This window comes from Emys orbicularis, chromosome 3 (genome assembly GCF_028017835.1).
Source record: "Emys orbicularis isolate rEmyOrb1 chromosome 3, rEmyOrb1.hap1, whole genome shotgun sequence".
Taxonomy (NCBI): Eukaryota; Metazoa; Chordata; order Testudines; family Emydidae; genus Emys; species Emys orbicularis.
The window spans coordinates 9,607,791-9,629,383 of record NC_088685.1 but is presented as its reverse complement, the minus strand read 5'-3'; the positions used below and the strand labels follow the sequence as shown (position 1 = coordinate 9,629,383).

The window sequence follows — 21,593 nt, the reverse complement described above, 5'->3', positions numbered from 1 at the left end:
TTGAAAAAAAAAAGAATATTTTTTGTTCACTGAGTAAGATCAACTGAGCCTATAATTAATGTTTATAGAATGTTATTCTCTCAGCTTTTTGTCTCTCTCAGACTCAAGCTTTCATCTTTTAGGATGCAATCCCGTTCCAGATACAGAACTAAATCCCACAGTAAAGTTCCTTTCATACTAATAATGACAAGTGCTCTGCAAATAAAATATACCCAAGTGATCTAGTGCAGTGGTCTCCAAAGTGGGGTGCGCAAGAGGATCCTTAGGGGTGCGCAGCAGGAGGAGCGTTGTTGTTGTTGTTTTTTTGCTTCGTCAGGCGGGAGTCTGAGCGGCTTTTTTTTTTTTTTTTTGTGCTTCGGCGCGGCAGGGGGTGCGTGCTCAAAAATTTTTTACTGATGGGGTGCGCGATCAAAAAAGTTTGGAGACCACTGATCTAGTGGGCTGAGCCCAGGACAGGTGGCCAGGAATTCCTTAATGCTAGCCCTGGTTCTGATACTAAGTTCTTACCTACACAAGAAAGTAGCAGTGGTTGAATTGAATCATTTTTAAACCAATTTAGTTAAATCAGTGCAAAAATCCTGGTGTGGACATTCATATTTCAGTATAAGCATAGTTCATTTTGGTTTAGTTCGTACTAATCAACTTAATCTAAAACAAACTATGGTCAATGTAAACCAAAATAAGGCCTGGTCTATACTTGAAAGTTAGGGTTAGGGTTAAAAAATTCACATCCCTGACTGCCAAAGCTATGCCCACCTAACCCCCACTGTAGACACAGCTAGGCTGATTGGAAAATTCTTCTGCCGACAGAACTACTACTGCTTGAAGAAGCGGATTACTTGCAGCAACAGGAAAACTCTGTCTATTGATGTACAAAGCATCTCCATTATGGTGCTACACCGGCATACCTGTACTGTTGTCGTGCCTGTAGTGTAGACATGCCCTAAACCTTTTGCACCAATGTAACTAAATCGGTTGAAAATCATACCTTTAGTTAAACAAGTGCAACTCTTTTATGTAATGCCCTTTGACTCCCTTGTGATGACCTTGGGCCAAGGCACTTTGGCCAACATTTTCAAACATGTCCTCTAATTGTGGATGATTTTGGGAGCCCAACTTCAGATCCCTATGGCTTGATCTTCAAAAGTCCTGAGTACCTGTAGCCCCTAGTATAGTCCTTCCCTCTCATGAAATCAATGGGTGGTATGAGTGCTTGCCACTTCTAAAAATTGGGCCAGAGGGGAATAAATAAAATTGAGCACTCAGAATTAGCCCCTGAGCTTGCAACCACTTATGGGTGTGCTTATCTTTAAGCACGACTAGCCTGACCACCATTAGTGGGATTACTAGTGTATGTGAAGTTAAGTTCATGCTTAAGTGTTTGCAGGATCAGGGCCTTAGATGGCACTTTTGAAAAGTTTGGCCTTCAAGTGCAATTCCACTCTGGAAAGAGACTATGTAAAATTGCACCATCTTACACAGCATCCCCACTCCCCATGTCTAGTCAGGATAGAGTTAGTCAGCAAATAACAAAAAGTCATTTCACTGACATTTCTGTGAAGTGTTTTTCCATTTTCTGTTGACATTTATATTTAGATTAATATTCTCCATCCAGTTATCAGGCTAATCAGAAAACATTTTTATGAACATTTTTGCAATTTCCACACATCCCACCCCAATTTTTCATCAGAATCTCATTTGGGTGGAACTTTTCTGACTAGATCTAATTCAGATTATATCTACATATACTGAGTATACATGTGGTCTATGTTTGTATACTACTTTTTCCCCCTAATGTTAGCTTTGCCAGAACCAACCCAGCTAAAAAGGAATAAACTGGATTATACTCCTTTTTATGCATCATTAAACATGTTTTCCTAAATTCCAATCGCTGCAACTGAAAGCAATAGGACTGCACATTTTTCACTGAAGGAATCCTCTGAAGACCATGGGAGTTGAACAGTTGTCACTGAGGGTATAATGTGGCCTGCAGAACCTTTGTCGGGTAATGATGCACAAAAAAGGAAAATACCTAGTTTAATTCTCAGATCTCAAGTAGAAGTTGTAGGGCTGGTGTTTAGAAAAAAGTATCTTTTAACTTTTATAAACTGAGTACATGTAATCTGGAAACCATTGCAAAACTATAAACATGACATCCTAATGGCATTTTTACTAATTTATGTTTCAGAGTAGAGCTGAACTTTTAATATCTCTGCATCTCTTTCTTAGGGCTGTGTAATACCACCACCTACAGATTTTATCTGATATTACATTAGCCCTCTAAAGAGAAGAGACATTAACGTGGGGCTTCTCCAAATACAGAAATGAAAACTAAATTTCACTGGAGTTAAATGGCTCACACAAGATATGAACAATTAGAATAGGAGGGGGGAAAAACTGAGGTCTGTATTAAAAGGACATTTTGGCTAAACACATACAGAGAGATGTAGTAGCATATTCTTAGCACATTAACAGAACTTTTGTTCTGGCGTCCTCTAAAGAACCAAGGGGTTTAAGTGCCATGAATGCAGAGGAATTATGTAGGGAGTGTAATGGGGACAATAGCCGGGATGAACTGAATGAAATTTAGAAAGAGAAGACTTCCCAGCAGTGCTACCTACTAGGCTGTTGAACAGTCTCCCAAGGGAAGGGATAGAAGCTGTATTGCTTAAGACTTTTAAAACTAGATTGGACAAAGTACTAGGAAGCAGATCCACAGAGGTTTTCAGGCATCTAACTCCCACTGAAATCAATGAGAATTAGACACCTAAACACCTGTGAGGATGTGGGCCTATTTATTTTTACAAAACAAGCCGGTATCGGCTCCTAGAAAATGGATTAGATTAAGGCTGGCTACACTGCACTTTCGTCGGTAAAACTTTTGACGCTCAGCGGTGTGAAAAAAATGCATCCCTGACCAACAAAAGTTTTACCAATGAATAGCGTCGGTGTGGACAGTGCTTTGTCGGCGCGAGATGCTCTCCTGCCAACAAAGCTACCGCCCCTTGCTGGGGTGGTTTTATTTTGTTGGCAGGAGCTCTCCTGCCCACAAAGAGCGGCTACACTGTCCGTGCCTTACAGACGCAAGGCCTGCTATAAGCTGCGCGGTGTAGTCATAGCCTAAGTCTTCTTAACCTTGTATGTCACTGGTCTCTCCTATGCTCTCTTATAACCAAGACTATTTTGCATCCGAAGAAGTGGGTATTCACCCCCGAAAGCTCATGCTCCAATACGTCTGTTAGTCTATAAGGTGCCACAGAACTCTTTGCTGCCAAGACTATTTTGTAGCCCTGACATTACGTGTCTAAGTAAGCAATCGCTATTGTTGCCACAAGTAGGATGACCAGATGTCCCGATTTTATAGGGACAGTCCCAATTTTTGGGTCTTTTTCTTATATAGGCTCCTATTACCCCCCACCCCTGCCCCGATTTTTCACATTTGCTGTCTGGTCACCCTAGCCACAAGGCTGTTCTGTGATTGGAAACGGGAGGGGAAGAGAGATGGGTCTGGGAGACAACCTCTCTTCTGAGCTGTGCTCCACGTGGGGAGAAGATCCCAGCCCCACCCCCCAGGGTGGTCATGCCCCACCAGGGCGCAACGTTTTCATGTAGCAGCTAGGCCGCCCTGGGGTGCTGACGCGGGTGGACGTTCCCTCGTGGGGGCAAGGACACTTGGTCGGACACCCCCGCGCGAGGGCACTGGGATCCCGAGGACAGCGGTGGACGCGGCCGGAAGTCACGCTAGGCGGATGCTCCGCCAGCGGCCCCGGCTCCAGCGTCACCTAGCAACCATCTGGGGTGGCCTGAGGACATCGTGTCACGTGGGCTGGCGAGCGGGCACCACGGTGGCCCGCCACGCGCCCACACGGCACCAGTCGGCGCTGGACTCAACCCTCGTCCGCGCGAGGCGCTGTGGATGTGAGGGCGGGGTAGCCCCCCCCCCCAGAAGCGCGCCACGCGAAGGGCCCCGATCCAGGCAGGATCAATTCGACAGCCTCATTCACAGCCCCAGGGCTGCCCGGCAGTTGCCTGTGTAGCTGCCACGCAGCGCTGGGGGTGGTTGAGCGTTGTAATAGCACTGGGTTTCTGCTACGTCCCTAGCAAGCCCCGCTTCCCCCTCGGAAAAGCTCCCTGTTTTGACTTGCCTTCCCTTTTAAGTCAGGCACCTCTCCAGGCGCCCTATTCTGCGCCCGAGGGGAAGAAGGCCCCGTTCTCCCAAGATGGCGGCGCTGGCAGGTTACCCTGGGGGCTCTGCGCGCCGCTAGCTTAGAAGGCCCCAAAGATGGCGATGCTGGCAGAGCGTGAGTAGTGGGGCTGCTGAGGGGGTTACAGCCGGCAAGGTGGGTGAAGGGAGAAACCCTCATGTGCCTGGGAAAGGGAGCTACCACTATCTACGCAGGAGGGGTGTGGGGAGAAACCATAGCCGATGAGGAGGTGGACACCACTAGGGATGTCGGGGGAAAGGGGAGCGTGTCCGTGATGGAAGGATGGACTAGATGGAAGGAGCTATTCTGATTGGTAGGGAGATACCACTATTCTTCCGGGGGGTGGGGGCGCAGCTCCATGCTGCGTTCCAGTGTCCCGCTGGGTGATGTCCCCTCTGGAACCCTGGCTCCCTGCCCCGCCCGGGGCGCTCTGGGGCCCCGGCCCAGCGGTGGGGCTGCTGGGAGGAGCCCCTGGGCGCTACCAAAGCAGTGGGGTGGGGGAGAGAGGAACGTGCCTAGGCCCAGGCATTGGGGGAGCGAGTGAGGAGGTGCCTGGACCTAGACCTAGTGGGGCCCATATGGGCACTGGGCCCCCGCCCCTCTGTGGGTGGGGGGCAGGGTGCTGGGTGGGGGTCGAAGCTGTGTTGTTGGGCCCCCATGGGGTTGTTTCCCACACCAGCATCGCTCCTCCCCCCCTAAAAAGAGCCACCCGTCAGAGGGGAAAACGCTTCTCATTGTGGTCTTTGGTGCGTGCCCCGACACTGCACTATGGTGTGAGCGCGCACAAGGATGCAGTGGTGAAACACAGCCATCTCTGGCGAGGAAGGGTGACGACTGCTTAACGACGCACAGCAATTTAGGACAGGAAACAAACACTGCCTTATCCCCAGTGATGGCAAGAGGGATTTTCTATAGTCAGAACAAAACTTCGTAGTATCTGAGTGAAAGAGTACCCTGACTGTAAAAAGTTAAGAACATACTTGAAATAGCCCCGCTGAACTCAAACAAGATTTGTGCTTTATAATACTAATGTTTAACATTGAGCTTTTGCATAAGGAGGGTGTATGTTCTTGTGTAAGAGGCTTTTTTTAATTGAGTGTGCGGTAAACTGTTACCACAATTTGATTATTTAATGCTGCTGGATGATGGAATCAAGTTTGATGTCTCAGTACATATCTTCAAAGCACTCAAGGGCCTGAGCCCAGGATATGGAAAAGATCAACTAAAGTTCCAAGATGAAGACTGTGATCAGCAACTTTGCTCTTCTGCTGCAATGGAAATCTCAAAGGCTATGTCTACACTGGCAATTGAACGACAAAACTTGAGTCTTTTTTCAGAGGTGGTGTTCTCCACCCCACCCCCCCAAGACAAAAGTTTTGCTGCGACAAGTGCCAGTGTGAACAGCGCATTGTCGGCAGGAGCGCTGCTGTTGGGGGTAGAAGTTTTTGTTGGCAGGAGAGCCAACAAACAGCGGCTACACTGCACAACTTTTAGCAGCACGGCTGTGGCGACACAGCCATGTCGCTCAAAGCTGTGTAGTGTAGACAAGCCTAAGAGAGAGGCTCAGCTGTGCAGGAGACCGAACTTTCTTGAGGGCTAGTCCAAGACAGGAATGAACTCCCCAAGGAACAAAGGATCATCACAGACCTTTCTACCTTCCTCTCCCAAGGAGCAATGGTCTCAAGCTGCAGTGCGGGAGGTCTAGGTTGGATATTAGGAAAAACTATTTCACTAGGAGGGTGGTGAAGCACTGGAATGGGTTATAACCCTGGCGGTACGGGGGTGGAATTTCCATCCTTAGAGTTTAAGGCCCAGCTTGACAAAGCCCTGGCTGGGATGATTTAGTTGGGGTTGCTCCTGCTTTGAGTTGGGAGTTGGACTAGATGACCTCCTGATGTCTCTTCCAACCCTGATCTTCCATGATTCTAAGTGCAAAATGTATTTCTTTGAACCTCCCTTCTCTAACATATATAGCTCTGTGTGTGTGTGTCAGAAATATATAACACCTAAAACTAAATACTCCATTGCACACTCTTCTCCCTTGGGGAGAGGATGAAAAAACAAACACATGACAGATGTTAGTCGCATTGCATAATGTGCTAATCAAATGTGCTTAGATACTAAGTTGATGAGGATACCATAAGAACCTGTTGATAAATTATAGTCATTTGCTTGACCATGTTTCAGTTGGTTATGAAATATATTCAAGAGACCAAATAAACCAATATCGGTCAGGTTGATTGCTCTAAGCCAATAATAATATAGTGCAGGAAAAAGGTTCTGTAAGATACCAGTTTTGGGAAGCCATCTTGTGCAGTGTTCAACTTTTGCAGAGAGTGCTCCCAGAGTTACACTTCTAAAGCCATCTTTTTATACACTATCTGTTTACAAGTAAAAAGGTACTGTGTGCATCACCCAAAACTTGATTTTACCAAAAAGCTTTTTACCTTGTTTTTCTGGTGCCATCGTGTTCCCTAATCTCTTTGCTCTGAACACATGTCTTCCAGGTACCCAGGAGTGTGAAGGCACCTCTTAGGTTTATACCAGGGTAGAATACACACACTTCTTGTCCTTTTCCTTTGGGACGTTCCAGTACTTGCCTGTAAGGGTAACTCCCTACTTATTACTATGGTAAAACACACATGGTCTGATCCTGAGATTTTTCCTATCTACTTAAGCCAAATTTTACGTCAATAAATACCAGGTATTATGGGACACTTAGCATAAGTGAACAGGATTATAAGTAAAGATCTAGGCCAATTTAGGCTATATAACTGCTACAAAATTTTGTGCTTGATGCATACTAATGTATATGTGATGCGGATAATACATATTATTGTAAAATATAGATATATGCTAGCCAGCATGTATTGGTCAACAGAATATATAAAATAGTTTTTAATGCCCATAGATGGTTATTGAAAGTTTAATTATTTATTGGGGCACTCGGAGCTTTTGAATGAGCATTCTTCTTTTCTTTTAAAGTCAAATCTAAATAATACATTTCTGCAGGACTGGGGCCAGAATATGTAATGAATCTTAAAAGTTTTTTTTTTTTTTTAATTTGAGAGACATACCTCTGAGTTGATTTGAAAAGTTATACCCAGAGAGCACAATTACATGTAAGTCCCCATCAGTACGGTTATTCAGAATTGTGCAGTATCCAATGTACAATAATTGAAAATTTAGTGCTGTGTTAACGTTTATACTTGCGTATGCAGGGAAGCACTGAAATAGTTATTTAAAGAATAAATCTAATTACGTAGGGTTTGCCAGAACTCTGCATGTGTGACTAGCTTGTGGTAATTTTGAAGGCAGATTCTGCACATTCATTTTTATGTGTGCAGTTCTGGACCGAATTCAATCACTGTATTATCAATATTCATTCCAAAAGAGAGGAGAAGAACTATTTCTTATCCATCCACGTAGCTAAAACCCTTGTCCAAGTTCTCATTCTCTTGGTTCTTCATTACTGCAACATCCTTCTCTCTCGCCTTGACAAAAGCAATCTTGCCATGCTTTTATCCATTCAAAATGCTGCTGTAAAGATCATTTCCCTAGCCTGTTGTTTTAAGCATGTCACTCCTCTCTTTGCATCCCTCCACTGGCTCCCCCTTCTCTATCGCATTGAATATAAGCTGCTTATTGTCACTTTCAAGGCCCATCCCTAGCCCTACCGGTCATCTCTCCTATCAAGATGTCAGTTCTTGCATCCGGTCAGCTCATGATGCTGGTCTCCAATTACCCACTTATTAAATTTTCAAACTAAGATCTTCTGCTTTCTCCCATACTGCTCCTCACACTTGAGAGACACTTCCCATAACAATTGAAAAGCCACCTTGTTGTCCTTTTTCAAGAATTCTCTGAGATGCTCCCAGTTCCATGCGCAGGGCCAGTTAGACAGGCAGAACTGCAGAGTCTCAGTGCGTGGCTGAGACGATGTTGTAGGGAGGAGGGGTTTAGATTTATTAGGAACTGGGGAAACTTTTGGGAAACGGGAAGCCTATACAGGAAGGATGGGCTCCATCTAAACCAAAATGGAACCAGATTGCTGGTACTTAACATTAAAAAGGTCGTAAAGCCGTTTTTAAACTACGGGCTGGGGGAAAGCCGACAGGTGCGGAGAAGCACATGGTTCCGACATCCCTTAGGGGAGGATCTATTAATAGAGAATCTCTATGACCTAGTGAGGACGAGAGGATGGAAAATGATAAAATACAGGCAGGGTTTGGTCAGAATCAGTCAAATAAAAAAGACTCCCATTCAGTTACATCGTGTAATGGCAGACAGCTAAAAGGAGACAAGTTTTTAAAGTGCCTATATACCAATGCTAGAAGTCTAAATAATAAAATGGGTGAACTAGAGTGCTCGTATTAAATGAGGATATTGATATAATAGGCATCACAGAAACTTGGTGGAATGAGGATAATCAATGGGATACAGTAATACCAGGGTACAAAGTATATTGGAAGGACAGAACAGGTTTTGCTGGTGTGGGAGTGGCACTATATGTGAAAGAAAGCGTAGAATCAAATGAAGTCAAAATCGTAAATGAATCAAACTGTACCATAGAAATAAGCTGCCACAGGATAAGAGGGAAGGTACTCTCATGGATTGGTAACTGGTTAAAAGATAGGAAACAGAGGGTAGGAATAAATGGTCAGTTTTCAGAATGGAGAGAGATAAATAGTGGTGTCCCCCAGGGGTCTGTTCTGGGACCAGTCCTATTCAACATATTCATAAATGATCTGGAAAAAGGGTTAAACAGTGAGGTGGTAAAATTTGCAGATGATACAAAATTACTAAAGATAGTTAAGACCCAGGCAGACTGCGAAGAGCTACAAAAGGATCTCTCAAAACTGAATGACTGGGCAACAAAATGGCAGATGAAATTTCATGTTGATAAATGCAAAGTAATGCACATTGGAAAGCATAATTCCAACTATACATATAAAATGATGCGGTCTAAATTAGCTGTTACCACTCAAGAAAGAGATCTTGGAGTCATTGTGGATAGTTCTCTGAAAACAACCACTCAATGTGTGGCGGCAGTCAAAAAAGTGAACAATGTTGGGAATAATTAAGAAAGGGATAGAAAATAGGACAGAAAAACATGTTGCCCCTATATAAATCCATGGTACACCCACATCTTGAATACTGTGTGCAGATGTGGTCGCCCCATCTCAAAAAAGATATATTGGAATTGGAAAAGGTTCAGAAAAGGGCAACAAAAATTATTAGTGGTATGGAACGGCTTCCGTATGAGGAGAGATTAATAAGACTGGACTTTTCAGCTTGGAAAAGAGATGGCTAAGGGGAGATATGATTGAGGTCTGTAAAATCATGACTGGTGTAGAGAAAGTAGATAAGGAAGTGTTGTTTACTATGTCTCATAACACAAGAACTAGGGTTCACCAAATGAAATGAATAGGCAGCAGGTTTAAAACAAATAAAAGGAAGTATTTCTTCACACAACGCACAGTCAACCTGTGGAACTCCTTGCCAGAGGATGTTGTGAAGGCCAAGACCATAATAGGGTTAAAAAAATAACTAGATAAATTCATGGAGGATAGGTCCATCAATGGCCATTAGCCAGGATGGGCAGGAATGGTGTCCCTAGCCTCTGTTTGCCAGAAGCTGGGAATGGGCGACAGGGGATGGATCACTTGATGATTATCTGTTCTGTTCATTCACTCTGGGACACCTGGCACTGGCCACTGTCGGAAGACAGGATACTGGGCTAGATGGACCTTTGGTCTGACCTAGTAGGGCCATTCTTATCTTAAAATCCTCCTCAAAACTCTCCTGTACCATGATGCCTACAATAAATTTGACACTGGTCAGAGTGCTGGTGCGCAGAGTATACTGCCTATCATGCTGTCCAATATTGTCATGTCGTTTCCTTGTACTGCCCTGTCGGTCTGTAGCCATCTGTTGTCTCGTGTCTACTTAGATTGTAAACTTTTTGTGGCAGGGACTGGTTCTCTATTTGTACAGCACCTAGCGCAACAGGGTCTGGTCCATGATTGGCGCTCCTAGGTATTACGTATCAGAGGGGTAGCCATGTTAGTCTGAACTGTGAAAAGCGACTAAGAGTCCTGTGGCACCTTATAGACTAACAGACGTATTGGAGCATAAGCTTTCGTGGGTGAATACCCACTTCATCAGACACAAAAAGAATAATCTAAAACGAGACAACAGATGGATAGATGGGAGGGCAAGGAAAGGATGCCTAGAACAGTAATGTTATTAGCCATCTCTTAGTGCAGTTTAGCAGCTGGAGACAAGGAGGAGAGCCATTAGCACATCACCAACCAGCTCTCTGCCCGTAATTATTGAGTGCTCCATGGACCACAGTTTCAGAACTGCTAGTTCAGCTTCACATCCAGGGCTGCAGTTGGGCAAAAAGTGTGCAGGAACTGATCCATTGCAAACAGCACAGAGCTGGAGATAGTGGAATAGCAAAAGGTGTCTGAGTGAATGAAGTTTTTCTCCACTGGATGGTGCTGCTTGTCCAGGATATCAGTAGCACCTCCATAGTGTAATTCTCCAGGGGCAGTTTGGTACAGCGGAGTGCTAGTGTTGGAACTGAATCACTTTTCGCTTGCAGGATGATAGGTAGTTTACTTCTTCATTTTGGAAAGATTACAGTGAACAGACAGCTCTGACAAAGAGAATTGTTCTTTCCAAAACTCATTTGGAGGAGAAGGGATTTTTCACTAGGAGGGTGGTGAAGCAGTGGAATGGGTTACCTAGGGAGGTGGTGGAATCTCCTTCCTTAGAAGTTTTTAAGGTCAGGCTTGACAAAGCCCTGGCTAGGATGATTTAGTTGGGGATTGGTCCTGCTTTGGGCAGGGGGTTGGACTAGATGACCTCCTGAGGTCCCTTCCAACCCTGATATTCTATGATGGCTGCAGCTCAGAGGTTGGATTCCTGGCTCTGCCACAGATTTCTTGTTGATTTTAACTAAGTCAGTTCACTTCATTTCTCTGTGCTTGAGTTTTCCTATCTGTAAAATAGGACTAACACTTCTGCCTCAGAGAAATGTGAAGATTAATACCCTGTCTGTAAAATGATTTGAGATCCTGTGATTGAAGGTGCCAGGAAAGTGTTACAGATTTCAACTTTGAGAAGCTACTCTACTAGGTCTTGGAACCAGGGTTCTCTGGGGAGTATGAACTGTAAAGCATCTTAGATATATGTGGCAGCTTTACACCTGTGTAAATTGTACCAAATTTAATTCCTCAGGTTTTGTTAAGCCATTATCCTGGGTAATAGTTACAATAGATAGAAGAGGAAGGTTCTGCAGATGTTGTAGCCGGTAGGAAGTGCTGAACAGGTGGGATTATAGTGATTTGAGGAAGGTGAAAGGAGAACAATGATGAGGAGACTTCAGGCTAAAGGGGTAGAGGAAAAGGGACAGTGTAAGGCATGGAATTGGGAAGGAGACATTAGTGTACTTGAAACCTTCCGTAAGTGTGTGACTGTGTCCTCTTGAATTGATCCTCCTATGCTGCACTGGTTGACTTTGAAAAGTACAACCTTCTGTGGCTTAAAGGGACAATGGCCAAGATTTTCAAATGTGAGATTCAATGTTTGGTTGCTCAGTTTGATTTTTCAGAGGACTGGTGATCATTATTTTTTGAAATCAGGTTTCTTTGGGGTGTGTTAAGTTGGTTGCCCAAAATCGCTAGTTAGCTTTGTAAATCTTGGCCGACATCCACATAACTCCTTTTGGTTGAGATTTTCAAATTAGCCTAAGGAGGTGAAGTGCCCAGTTCCCAGTGAAGATCTGTGGGAGTGTTGGGCACTTGGCATATTTAGGCCCTTTTGATCATCTCAGCCACTTTGTGTTTATCTATAAACACAAACAATCCCTATGTTGTTGGTATCACTATAGATTATCAACACCAACAGAGCTTTAGACTTTTCTCCCTTTATGCTCTATTAACTTCTTGAATTTTTACTCAACTTGGCTAGTGAAAACAGGCTGGTCAGTTTCACTTATGGAAAAGCATACCAAAAGTCATATAGAGATCTCCCTAGAAACCTATACAGTTTTCCAGAGAATGAGATCCTTTCTGTTGGTATTTAACCATCTGATGGAATTTTGGGGTATTCCATCAGCAGGGTATAATTTCCTCTTAAATCCAATAGGACTTTTCTTGAGGGTGTAATTTTTACAAAAATTTGTAATTTTTCTCATCACTGTGTTTTGTGGATTTTTTTTTTTTTTTAAGTTGGAGTGTTTTTTTAGAAGAACCAGAATTGGGGCCAAAACCAAATTGTGTTCCTGTAATCTTGTTCCTATTTTCCAAAGGTGCATTTAGAGGAATGATGGTCTTGTAGTTAAAGCATGGAATTTTGACTCAGGGGAATTGGGTTCAATTCCTGGCTCAGCCACAGAATTTTTATTACCTTGAGCAAGCCTCTCTGTGTCGCCATCTGTAAAATGAGAGTAGTAATACTTCCTTTTTCTGTTTAGGCCCTGATCCTGCAAACAGTTATGCACATGCTTAACTTTGCTATGCCAGCTTTACTTTGTTGGTTTCAATGGAACTACTCATGATAGTAAAGTTAGGCATGTGCATAATTGTTTGTAGGATTGTAAGCTCTTTGAAGCAGAGGATCTTTCGTACTGTGTCTGAGCACAATGTGGCCTTGATCCTCATTTGGAGACTCTAGGTGGGTGCAACTGTAATACAAATAATAATGTCATCTGAGTTCTCAGATAAATTAGCCATTCTCTGTGCAGACCTTGAAAGTTTTCATCACATTGGTGCTTGTTCTGTACTCGTTTGAATAAACAGACATCTGTGACTGGTTATGTTTAATTTTTTTTTTTTTTATTAAAGCAGTGGTTAGATCCACTCTATTCTGACATTCAGGGAGGAAGGATGGTCCAGTGATTAGAGCACTAGCCTGGAACTTGGGAGACCTGCATTCAAGTCGCTGCTCTGCCACATACTTCCTGTGTGACCTTGGGCAAGTCTCTTAGTCTCTCTGTGCTTCAGCTCCCTGTCTGTACAATGGGGCTAATATCACTTCCCTACTTCACAGAAGTGTTCTGAAGATAAATACATTGAAGATTGAGATGCCCAGATACTTTGGTAATAGGGACTATATAAGTACCATAAATAGTCTGTTTTAGATTCTGTTTGGAGGGAAAATAATGTCTTGACTTTTTTTTAATTGCATTATCAGCTTCTGTGATATTAAATGGAGCATAACATTTTTTTCGCCCCTGCTGTAGCCCGTAAAAAGCAGAAGTGGTCTGTGGATCCTAGAAACAGCGCATGGAGTAAAGATGAATCCAAATTTGGCCAGAAGATGTTGGAAAAAATGGGATGGTCCAAAGGAAAGGTATGGTCTAAAGGGAAGTGTGTGGTCTTGCAGAAAAGCAAACTCTCAGGTGTTACAGAATTTGAAATACTGAGTGATATCTGGATACAGGAATTACAGGCAGCTCTTAGGCCTATAGTTGATAGGGCTATATCCTTTTTAGTAGGTACTTTACTGTTACCCCCCTACTACTGACTTCTGGATCTCTCCTGCTGTCCTGTTTCCTTTTTTCCTTTTCTGCTCTCTTTGATAAGGAGATGGGTGACCCCAATTCAGAACTGCAGGAGCTACAGATGGACCTCCCAAATTCTGACAGCTGCCTGGGGTGTAAGATAGAGCAGCTCCTGAAACTTCTCTAACCTTTGACAACTTTTAATGGCCCCTTATTATCTGCTCTTCCACCCAGATTAGCCAGAGCATAGCATCAAGCCACATCTCTTCCCACCCCAGCATGCTCCTATGGTAGAGAGCTGTGGGTGGAGGCCAGTGATCTTACGATGCCAGAAATATTCCCTGTTGGCCAATAAAGACATTTCTGCTGCCTCTTTACAGTGGCTCAGCTTCTATAGAGACCCCACAGAGCCCAGAGTTGAGGCCTGTGTCTCTTCAGCATTTCCAGGTGCTAGTTACCTGACTAAACGCAAAAGAGAATGGTCTTCATTGTATTCCTCATCCACCATTTGAAAAAGAATAATAGTTGTGGCTTTCTTGAGTTTAGGAGGCTCGCAGAACTTCTGGTGAAAGAGAAGAGGTACTCCTGAATGTCTCGCAATAACTGTGTTGACTTGGGAAAGTTGCTTAAAGAAAAGCTAGCCTAAAGAGGTTTTTAACTGGCTCTGATTTTGCACTTAGTTGCTGGAGCAGAATTTCACATACAAACTGCAACAGGTAGGGTCTGATCCCAAACCCATTGACATCAATGAGTCCATTGGCTTCGAGAGGTTTTCTAACTGTGATTAATTAACTTCTTGATTTGTATGCACAAATGCACATTTGTTAGTGCTTTTAATGTGAGGTGAAAATAAGTATGAAAGCCATGGGATTTTAAAACTGAGATTGAGATTTTAAAACTGCTCACATTGGATAAAATCATGCTGGCAACAACCATGTCCAAACACAGCTGTTGCCTTAACTAACGTGGACAGAAATTTTTTCCTGAGTGTCCTAAAACCATGCTATAAGTCCTGCCTACACTGGAATTACAGCTAAAGTGGGGAAGATCGGTTACAACACAGTCCCAATAGATGGGGCAATTCGCCTGGTACGTGGTAGTCAGAGGAATCTGGCTAGCATAGTTTTTAAAACAAAATTCACTATCTGCTGGGCCCATGCTAGCAACAGTCATGTTTAAATATGAGTTATTGCTACATAAAACAGGTTTTCAACCATAGGCCTCATCTACACTACTCCCAAATACCAGGATGTGTACGAGTGTTCTTTTGTGACTTCTCCTTATCTGTGTGGCTAGGAAAAAATAAATAGGCTAGGGAATGAGGTCTTATCTTTGATAGGTACCTTGGCTAAAACATGGTATCCTAGCATAGGCTTAGCATGTTTGGCTTTCCTGCCACCTGGGTAAGAAAATACATATTGGGCCCCAAACATATTTCCTTACTGGATTTAAACACTGTTCGTTTTTAGTATGGACAAAGCCAAGATCTGAAGTCCTGGCTTGCCCCAAAACTCTTCATGAACAAGCAAATAGTAACAAAATTATGTGTGAGAATGCAATGGAGGAAGGAAAAAAGTAAGGAAATGGGTCCTGCTGAATTCCAGTTAGTCAATTACATTTTTATTTGCCTCACTCTAACCTAGGGTGACCAGACAGCAAGTGTGAAAAATCGGGACGGGGGTGGGGGATAATAGGCGCCTATATAAGAAAAAGCCCCAAATATCAGGACTGTCCCTATAAAATCGGGACATCTGGTCACCCTACTCTAACCTCTCTCTGCAAGTTCAGTATTCTTCGTTTCCTGTTGGCAGTTGTTTAACTAAGTACAACAATTACATCTTCCACCCCTGAGGTGGATGCATTTCTGTGGTGAGAGAAGCATTCCCAAGATGTGCTCTCTCTTTCTATGTTCAAAGTTGTAAAGCACTGCAGGATCCCCTAGAAATGTAAGGTGGTGTCCTGATTAATCAGGACAACTCAGTGATATTACTACTTTGGTGTTTTGAGGGGCACATAAACAATCAGTTAAAAATACACAAATTCTCAATGTGCTGCTTATAGTATTTGCCTGAATTAAATCATAGGCAAGAAAAGAAATATAAATTGTCTTGTCTGTATTTCAAAAACAAATGGTCTTTCTGTATGATACCTATATTTATCTATCTTTAATGTCGCTCCTGAAAAACACTTACAATTTGCCTTATATTCTCATTAGGGTCTTGGGGTTCAGGAACAAGGGAGCACAGAGCACATCAAGGTTCAAGTGAAGAACAACACACTTGGTTTAGGAGCAGCCATAAATTATGAGGTGAGTATTAGTTAGCTTTGCTGCCAACCCAGGTAAGAATGTGGTGATTGTTGACAGCCCCTTTATGTAATGGGAAGCGAGTGAAATCTATCATCAAGTTTGTATGGTGTCAGGATAATGATGAACATCTCACAGAAGAGAGAAACCAGCTAACAGCAGTATTGGTACAATTGTGTCCTCTTGGGTTTTTTTGGGAGGATGTTGGAGTGAGGAGGCAGCGGTGAATAATGGGGAGTAGGCTGCTCAGAGATGCCACTTCCCACAGACAACCGAAATGTTTGTTTACTGGTAGATATCCCTTTGTCTCCTTTTACTAGGCCTGGTTTTGTGCCTTCCTGTCATTCTGCTCCCTATTCCTGGAACAGTCCCCATTTCCCGTTGGCAGTCATGAGCATGCACAGAATGTGGGATCGAGCCCTAAAGCCGCTGTCTGAGTCAACATCTGAACTGACTTTGTGTGTTCTCATCTTTTGTGCTGCAGGAAAATTATGTTAGCATTTCCTGCCTGGAGCTGAAAACAACGTGCCCAGCCTGGGGCATGACAGAGCCAACAACAACTCAGTATTGTTTGAAGACTTTCAAACGCAACTCATAGGCACTTGGAGCGAACTTAACGAGCTGTAGTTAGTGTTTCTACCCGTGAAACTTTAGGGGATTCCTAGTTACCCTTTGGTGTTTAGAGCTAGAGAATGTATAGTGAGACTCTGATAGACCTTTTGGTAGGATCTTTTGCCTCTTATTCACTTGGGTGTTATTTACAGGACAACTGGATTGCTCATCAAGATGACTTCAACCAACTTCTGGCTGAACTGAATAATTGCCACGGGCAAGGTGAATCAGGTATGTTAATACTTCGCTATATTGGATGCTGGAAATTTCACTGAGAATTTCCTCTATTTTTCATTTCTTAAAAGGCAAATGAAGGCCCAATCCTGTGGGCTGGCGATACTTCTTGCACAATGCTCATCCCCCTTCAACTCTCATTAAAATGAGTGGGAACAGAGGGTTCAGTGCCACGCAGAACCAAGATGTTAATTTTGATGAGGATGTATATGAATTACATTTAAATTCCATAGATTGTAATAGGCTTTGAATCAAGCCCTTGTTAGGGCTTTTCAACAGAAAAGGCAGACGAGTGTGTGCTCTTTATTTGGTGGGATATGCAGAAGCAGCAGCTGTCCACTGAAAAACAGCCTGAGGCAGTTCAAAGGCGTGACACACAAACGTTCTCCATTGCCTCATTTTACCTCTTGTTAGCCTCGTTGATGAAGAATTGTCTGGCTTTTACCTAGTGGCAGTTTCTTCAGCGTTTCACTTTTCCTGCCCTTGAGAAACTGCTGTTTGGGGGTCAAAACCTACCTACTCTTTAAATATGGTGGGGTAATGTGATTTAGTTGGGCAAAAGGGCAGGACATGCAGAAGCAGGAAACTTGTTAAAACTTTCCAAAAAGAGCTATGTCTCTTAGTCTCAGAAAGTACTTGGGCCTGGTCTATGCACATGCTGGTTTAAATAATAGGAACAAACGAAACTGATATAAGCAAGATTTAAAACAGTGCAAGCATCCACATAGTGCTGCATAAGTTTAACTAACTCGATCTAACATCCTGCCTTTACTTAGAGTGGGGCAATTTTTATGTGCTGCCAGGCCGTTGGGCTCCAGGTCTGCAACTGTTAGTTCCCTGGTGGAGCCCCATTAAAGTCAGTGGGGTTCTGCGTGGGTGCAGCATCTGGCCACAAATTATCAGTTGCAGTATGTTGGCCTTAGTGAGTTTATTCAAAATATTCAGAGCAAATTGTAGCTGCTAATGAGTTAATCCTAAAAATGACAGCAAGAGTGTGGGGTTATTTTGGAGTTACGAGGAAGATCAAAATCAGTTTTTACGGTGGAGAAACTACAACCTCCCCTTAATAAGCCGCACACCTACAGGGCTGCGACTGGTATCCTGGTCCTCAAACTCTAAGGGCCAGATTTTTAAAGGTATGTAGGTGTCTAAAGATATAGAGAGGTGCCGTGGTCATTTTCAAAGTGCCTAGTTCCTAACTTTCATTGGATTTAGGTGCCTTTAAAGATCCCACTGGGCACCTCTCTACATCTTAAGGAATCTGAATACAATTAAAAATCTGATCCTAAAATCCTACTGAGCTACAGGAAGATCCGTTAGCTGTAACCCTTGGGAAGATCCTGATGGTCTTTGTAAGTTGATGCCATCCATTAAGTGCTTTCAAAGGTGGGCAAGTGTCACTAACCCCATTTTTACAAATATGGAAACTGAGGAGCAGAGAGGCTTAAATGACTTGTCCAAGGATGCACAGTGAGTCAGTGACATAGCCGGGTTCACTGAAGGAAGTCCTGGTTCCCAGTCCTGTGCTGTATCCCCTAGGTAGACCATTATGACCTCTCCAAAGTCCTATGCTGTGCTAAGTTTTGAAGACCCTTGATATCGAAAGATATTTATACTTGGCTCACCCCCATGGTATCAGAGCACCCCTTTCATTGTTCAGTATTCACGAAAAGTGAATAGGATATGGACATAAAGCAAATTGTTTATAAAATGGGGGTGAATATTTCTGCAGCATTCGCCCAGCCCTAATACTGAGTCTCAGTAGTCAGCAGAGGAGGTGATGATGCATCTCTCCAGTGAAAGCTCCATAGATAAAATTCCTGATGTTGGATACTGAAGTTCCACCTTAGAGCCACAAGAGGGTGCTGGTGTCACTCTTGCTGGAAGTGTGAGATTGCGATTGACGCTCCACTGAGAATTCTTATTTCTGAGAATGTTTTGTGTTCCCCCTGGATTAGACAGCAGTGGCATCACAAGTGCCTGCTATTATGATGCTCAGTTTCCACACACAACCTGTCTTTGAGGGCTTTCAACTCTGTCTGCAGCAAATTCTTTATAGCCTCAATGATTTTTTTGCCTCTGTCTTCACAAACAAGGTCAGCTCCCAGACTGCTGCACTGGGCAGCACAATATGGGGAGAAGGTGACCAGCCCTATGTGGAGAAAGAAGTGGTTCGGGACTATTTAGAAAAACTGGATGTGCACAAGTCCATGGGGCCGGATGCGCTGCATCCGAGGGTGCTAAAGGAGTTGGCGGATGAGATTGCAGAGCCATTAGCCATTATTTTTGAAAACTCATGGCGATCGGGGGAGGTCCCGGATGACTGGAAAAAGGCTAATGTAGTGCCCATCTTTAAAAAAGGGAAGAAGGAGGATCCGGGGAACTACAGGCCAGTCAGCCTCACCTCAGTCCCTGGAAAAATCATGGAACAGGTCCTCAAGGAATCAATTATGAAACACTTAGAGGAGAGGAAAGTGATCAGGAACAGTCAGCATGGATTCACCAAAGGGAAGTCGTGCCTGACTAACCTAATTGCCTTCTATGATGAGATAACTGGCTCTGTGGATGAGGGGAAAGCAGTGGATGTGTTATTCCTTGACTTTAGCAAAGCTTTTGATACAGTCTCCCACAGTATTCTTGCCGCCAAGTTAAAGAAATATGGGCTGGATGAATGGACTGTAAGGTGGATAGAAAGCTGGCTAGATCGTCGGGCTCAACGGGTAGTGATCAATGGCTCCATGTCTAGTTGGCAGCCGGTTTCAAGCGGAGTGCCCCAAGGGTCGGTCCTGGGGCCGGTTTTGTTTAATATCTTTATTAATGATCTGGAGGATGGTGTGGACTGCACTCTCAGCAAGTTTGCAGATGACACTAAACTAGGAGGCGTGGTAGATACACTAGAGGGTAGGGATCGGATACAGAGGGACCTAGACAAATTAGAGGATTGGGCCAAAAAAAACCTGATGAGGTTCAACAAGGATAAGTGCAGAGTCCTGCACTTAGGACGGAAGAATCCCATGCACTGCTACAGACTAGGGACCGAATGGCTAGGTAGCAGTTCTGCAGAAAAGGACCTAGGGGTCACAGTGGACGAGAAGCTGGATATGAGTCAACAGTGTGCTCTTGTTGCCAAGAAGGCTAACGGCATTTTGGGCTGTATAAGTAGGGGCATTGCCAGCAGATCGAGGAACGTGATCGTTCCCCTTTATTCGACATTGGTGAGGCCTCATCTGGAATACTGTGTCCAATTTTGGGCCCCACACTACAAGAAGGATGTGGAAAAATTGGAAAGAGTCCAGCGGAGGGCAACAAAAATGATTAGGGGTCTGGAGCACATGACTTATGAGGAGAGGCTGAGGGAACTGGGATTGTTTAGTCTCCAGAAGAGAAGAATGAGGGGGGATTTGATAGCAGCCTTCAACTACCTGAAGGGAGGTTCCAAAGAGGATGGAGCTCGGCTGTTCTCAGTGGTGGCAGATGACAGAACAAGGAGCAATGGTCTCAAGTTGCAGTGGGGGAGGTCCAGGTTGGATATTAGGAAACACTATTTCACTAGGAGGGTGGTGAAGCACTGGAATGCGTTACCTAGGGAGGTGGTGGAGTCTCCTTCCTTGGAGGTTTTTAAGGCCCGGCTTGACAAAGCCCTGGCTGGGATGATTTAGTTGGGAATTGGTCCTGCTTTGAGCAGGGGGTTGGACTAGATGACCTCTTGAGGTCCCTTCCAACCCTGATATTCTATGATTCTATGATTCTATGATTTGCTAGACCTAGGAGTAACTAGTTCCCCTCATTACAGATTTTTCAGTTAAAATGCAGTAGGGGTTGGATGGATCAGGGAGTGATCATGGGCTATTAGCTTTTCCCCTCTAGGTTGCTGGTTTAATTCCAGCTCAGTCATTCTGAGTTCCAGACAGTGCCACCTGTTCTAGTCCATGGAGGGTAATGGGTTTGCACAGGTTCACCACGGGACTAATTTTGTCTGCAGATCCTTGATTACAGGTGAGGGCGCGTGAGAATGAAGGAACCCAGCTTGGCTATTGGTACCCAGGCTGAGTCTGCAGGCCTAGCAGTTAGAAAATACATCTTAACTTGTAAACTGATGACGATTTTTATTGTGGTAGCAGGTAGGATCCCTAGTCGAGGACCAGGACCACACTGTTAGGTGCTGTGCGAACACAGAACAAAGCCGTGAAGAGCTTACAATCTAAGCGTAAGACGAGACAACAGATGGGTACAGATAGATGGGGGAGCACCAGGAAGCAGTGAGATGATATTGATCAGCATGATAGGCAGTGGTCTCTGCACATCTGCAGCCTAACTGTTATCAGGGTTTTTTTTAAAGCATCCCAGCATAGGAGTTGGGGGTGGACAATGAGGTAGCTTTGTGGATGTTTATGGGGAATTCCTCTGAAGCGTGTGGGGCAGCATGGGAGAAGGCATGAAGGTGCTTGTTTGGAAATTGAATAAGTGGACGATGGAGGCTGGCACGATGGGACGATCGGAGGCGAGTATCAACCTCTTGATGCTGAATGAGGAGATGGTTGGTAAGGTGGGGATTGGCCATGAAGAGCCTTGGAAGGGAAGAGAAGCAGCCTATGAGTGATTGCACTAGAAAAATGGGAGTCACTGAGAGATGATCACAGAACCTCACAATGCCGTTTCCAGCCACTTTTCAGGGTAGTACCCTAACTTAAAGTTGCTCCTATATATCAGTGTGTTTGTCTTC

General features: G+C 44.0%; 1 protein-coding gene across 1 annotated transcript in view; it reads left to right on the top strand.

Moving 5' to 3' along the window:
- Window positions 1-4,211: 4,211 nt before the first annotated feature.
- PINX1 (PIN2 (TERF1) interacting telomerase inhibitor 1) overlaps window positions 4,212-21,593 on the top strand; it is a 75,679-nt gene continuing 58,297 nt past the window's right edge. The window contains exons 1-4 of the mRNA XM_065400952.1: window positions 4,212-4,301; window positions 13,459-13,568; window positions 15,935-16,027; window positions 16,789-16,867. Coding sequence (XP_065257024.1) covers window positions 4,283-4,301; window positions 13,459-13,568; window positions 15,935-16,027; window positions 16,789-16,867 — 301 coding nt within the window. The 5' untranslated portion in view covers window positions 4,212-4,282. The remainder of the gene's footprint in view (window positions 4,302-13,458; window positions 13,569-15,934; window positions 16,028-16,788; window positions 16,868-21,593) is intronic.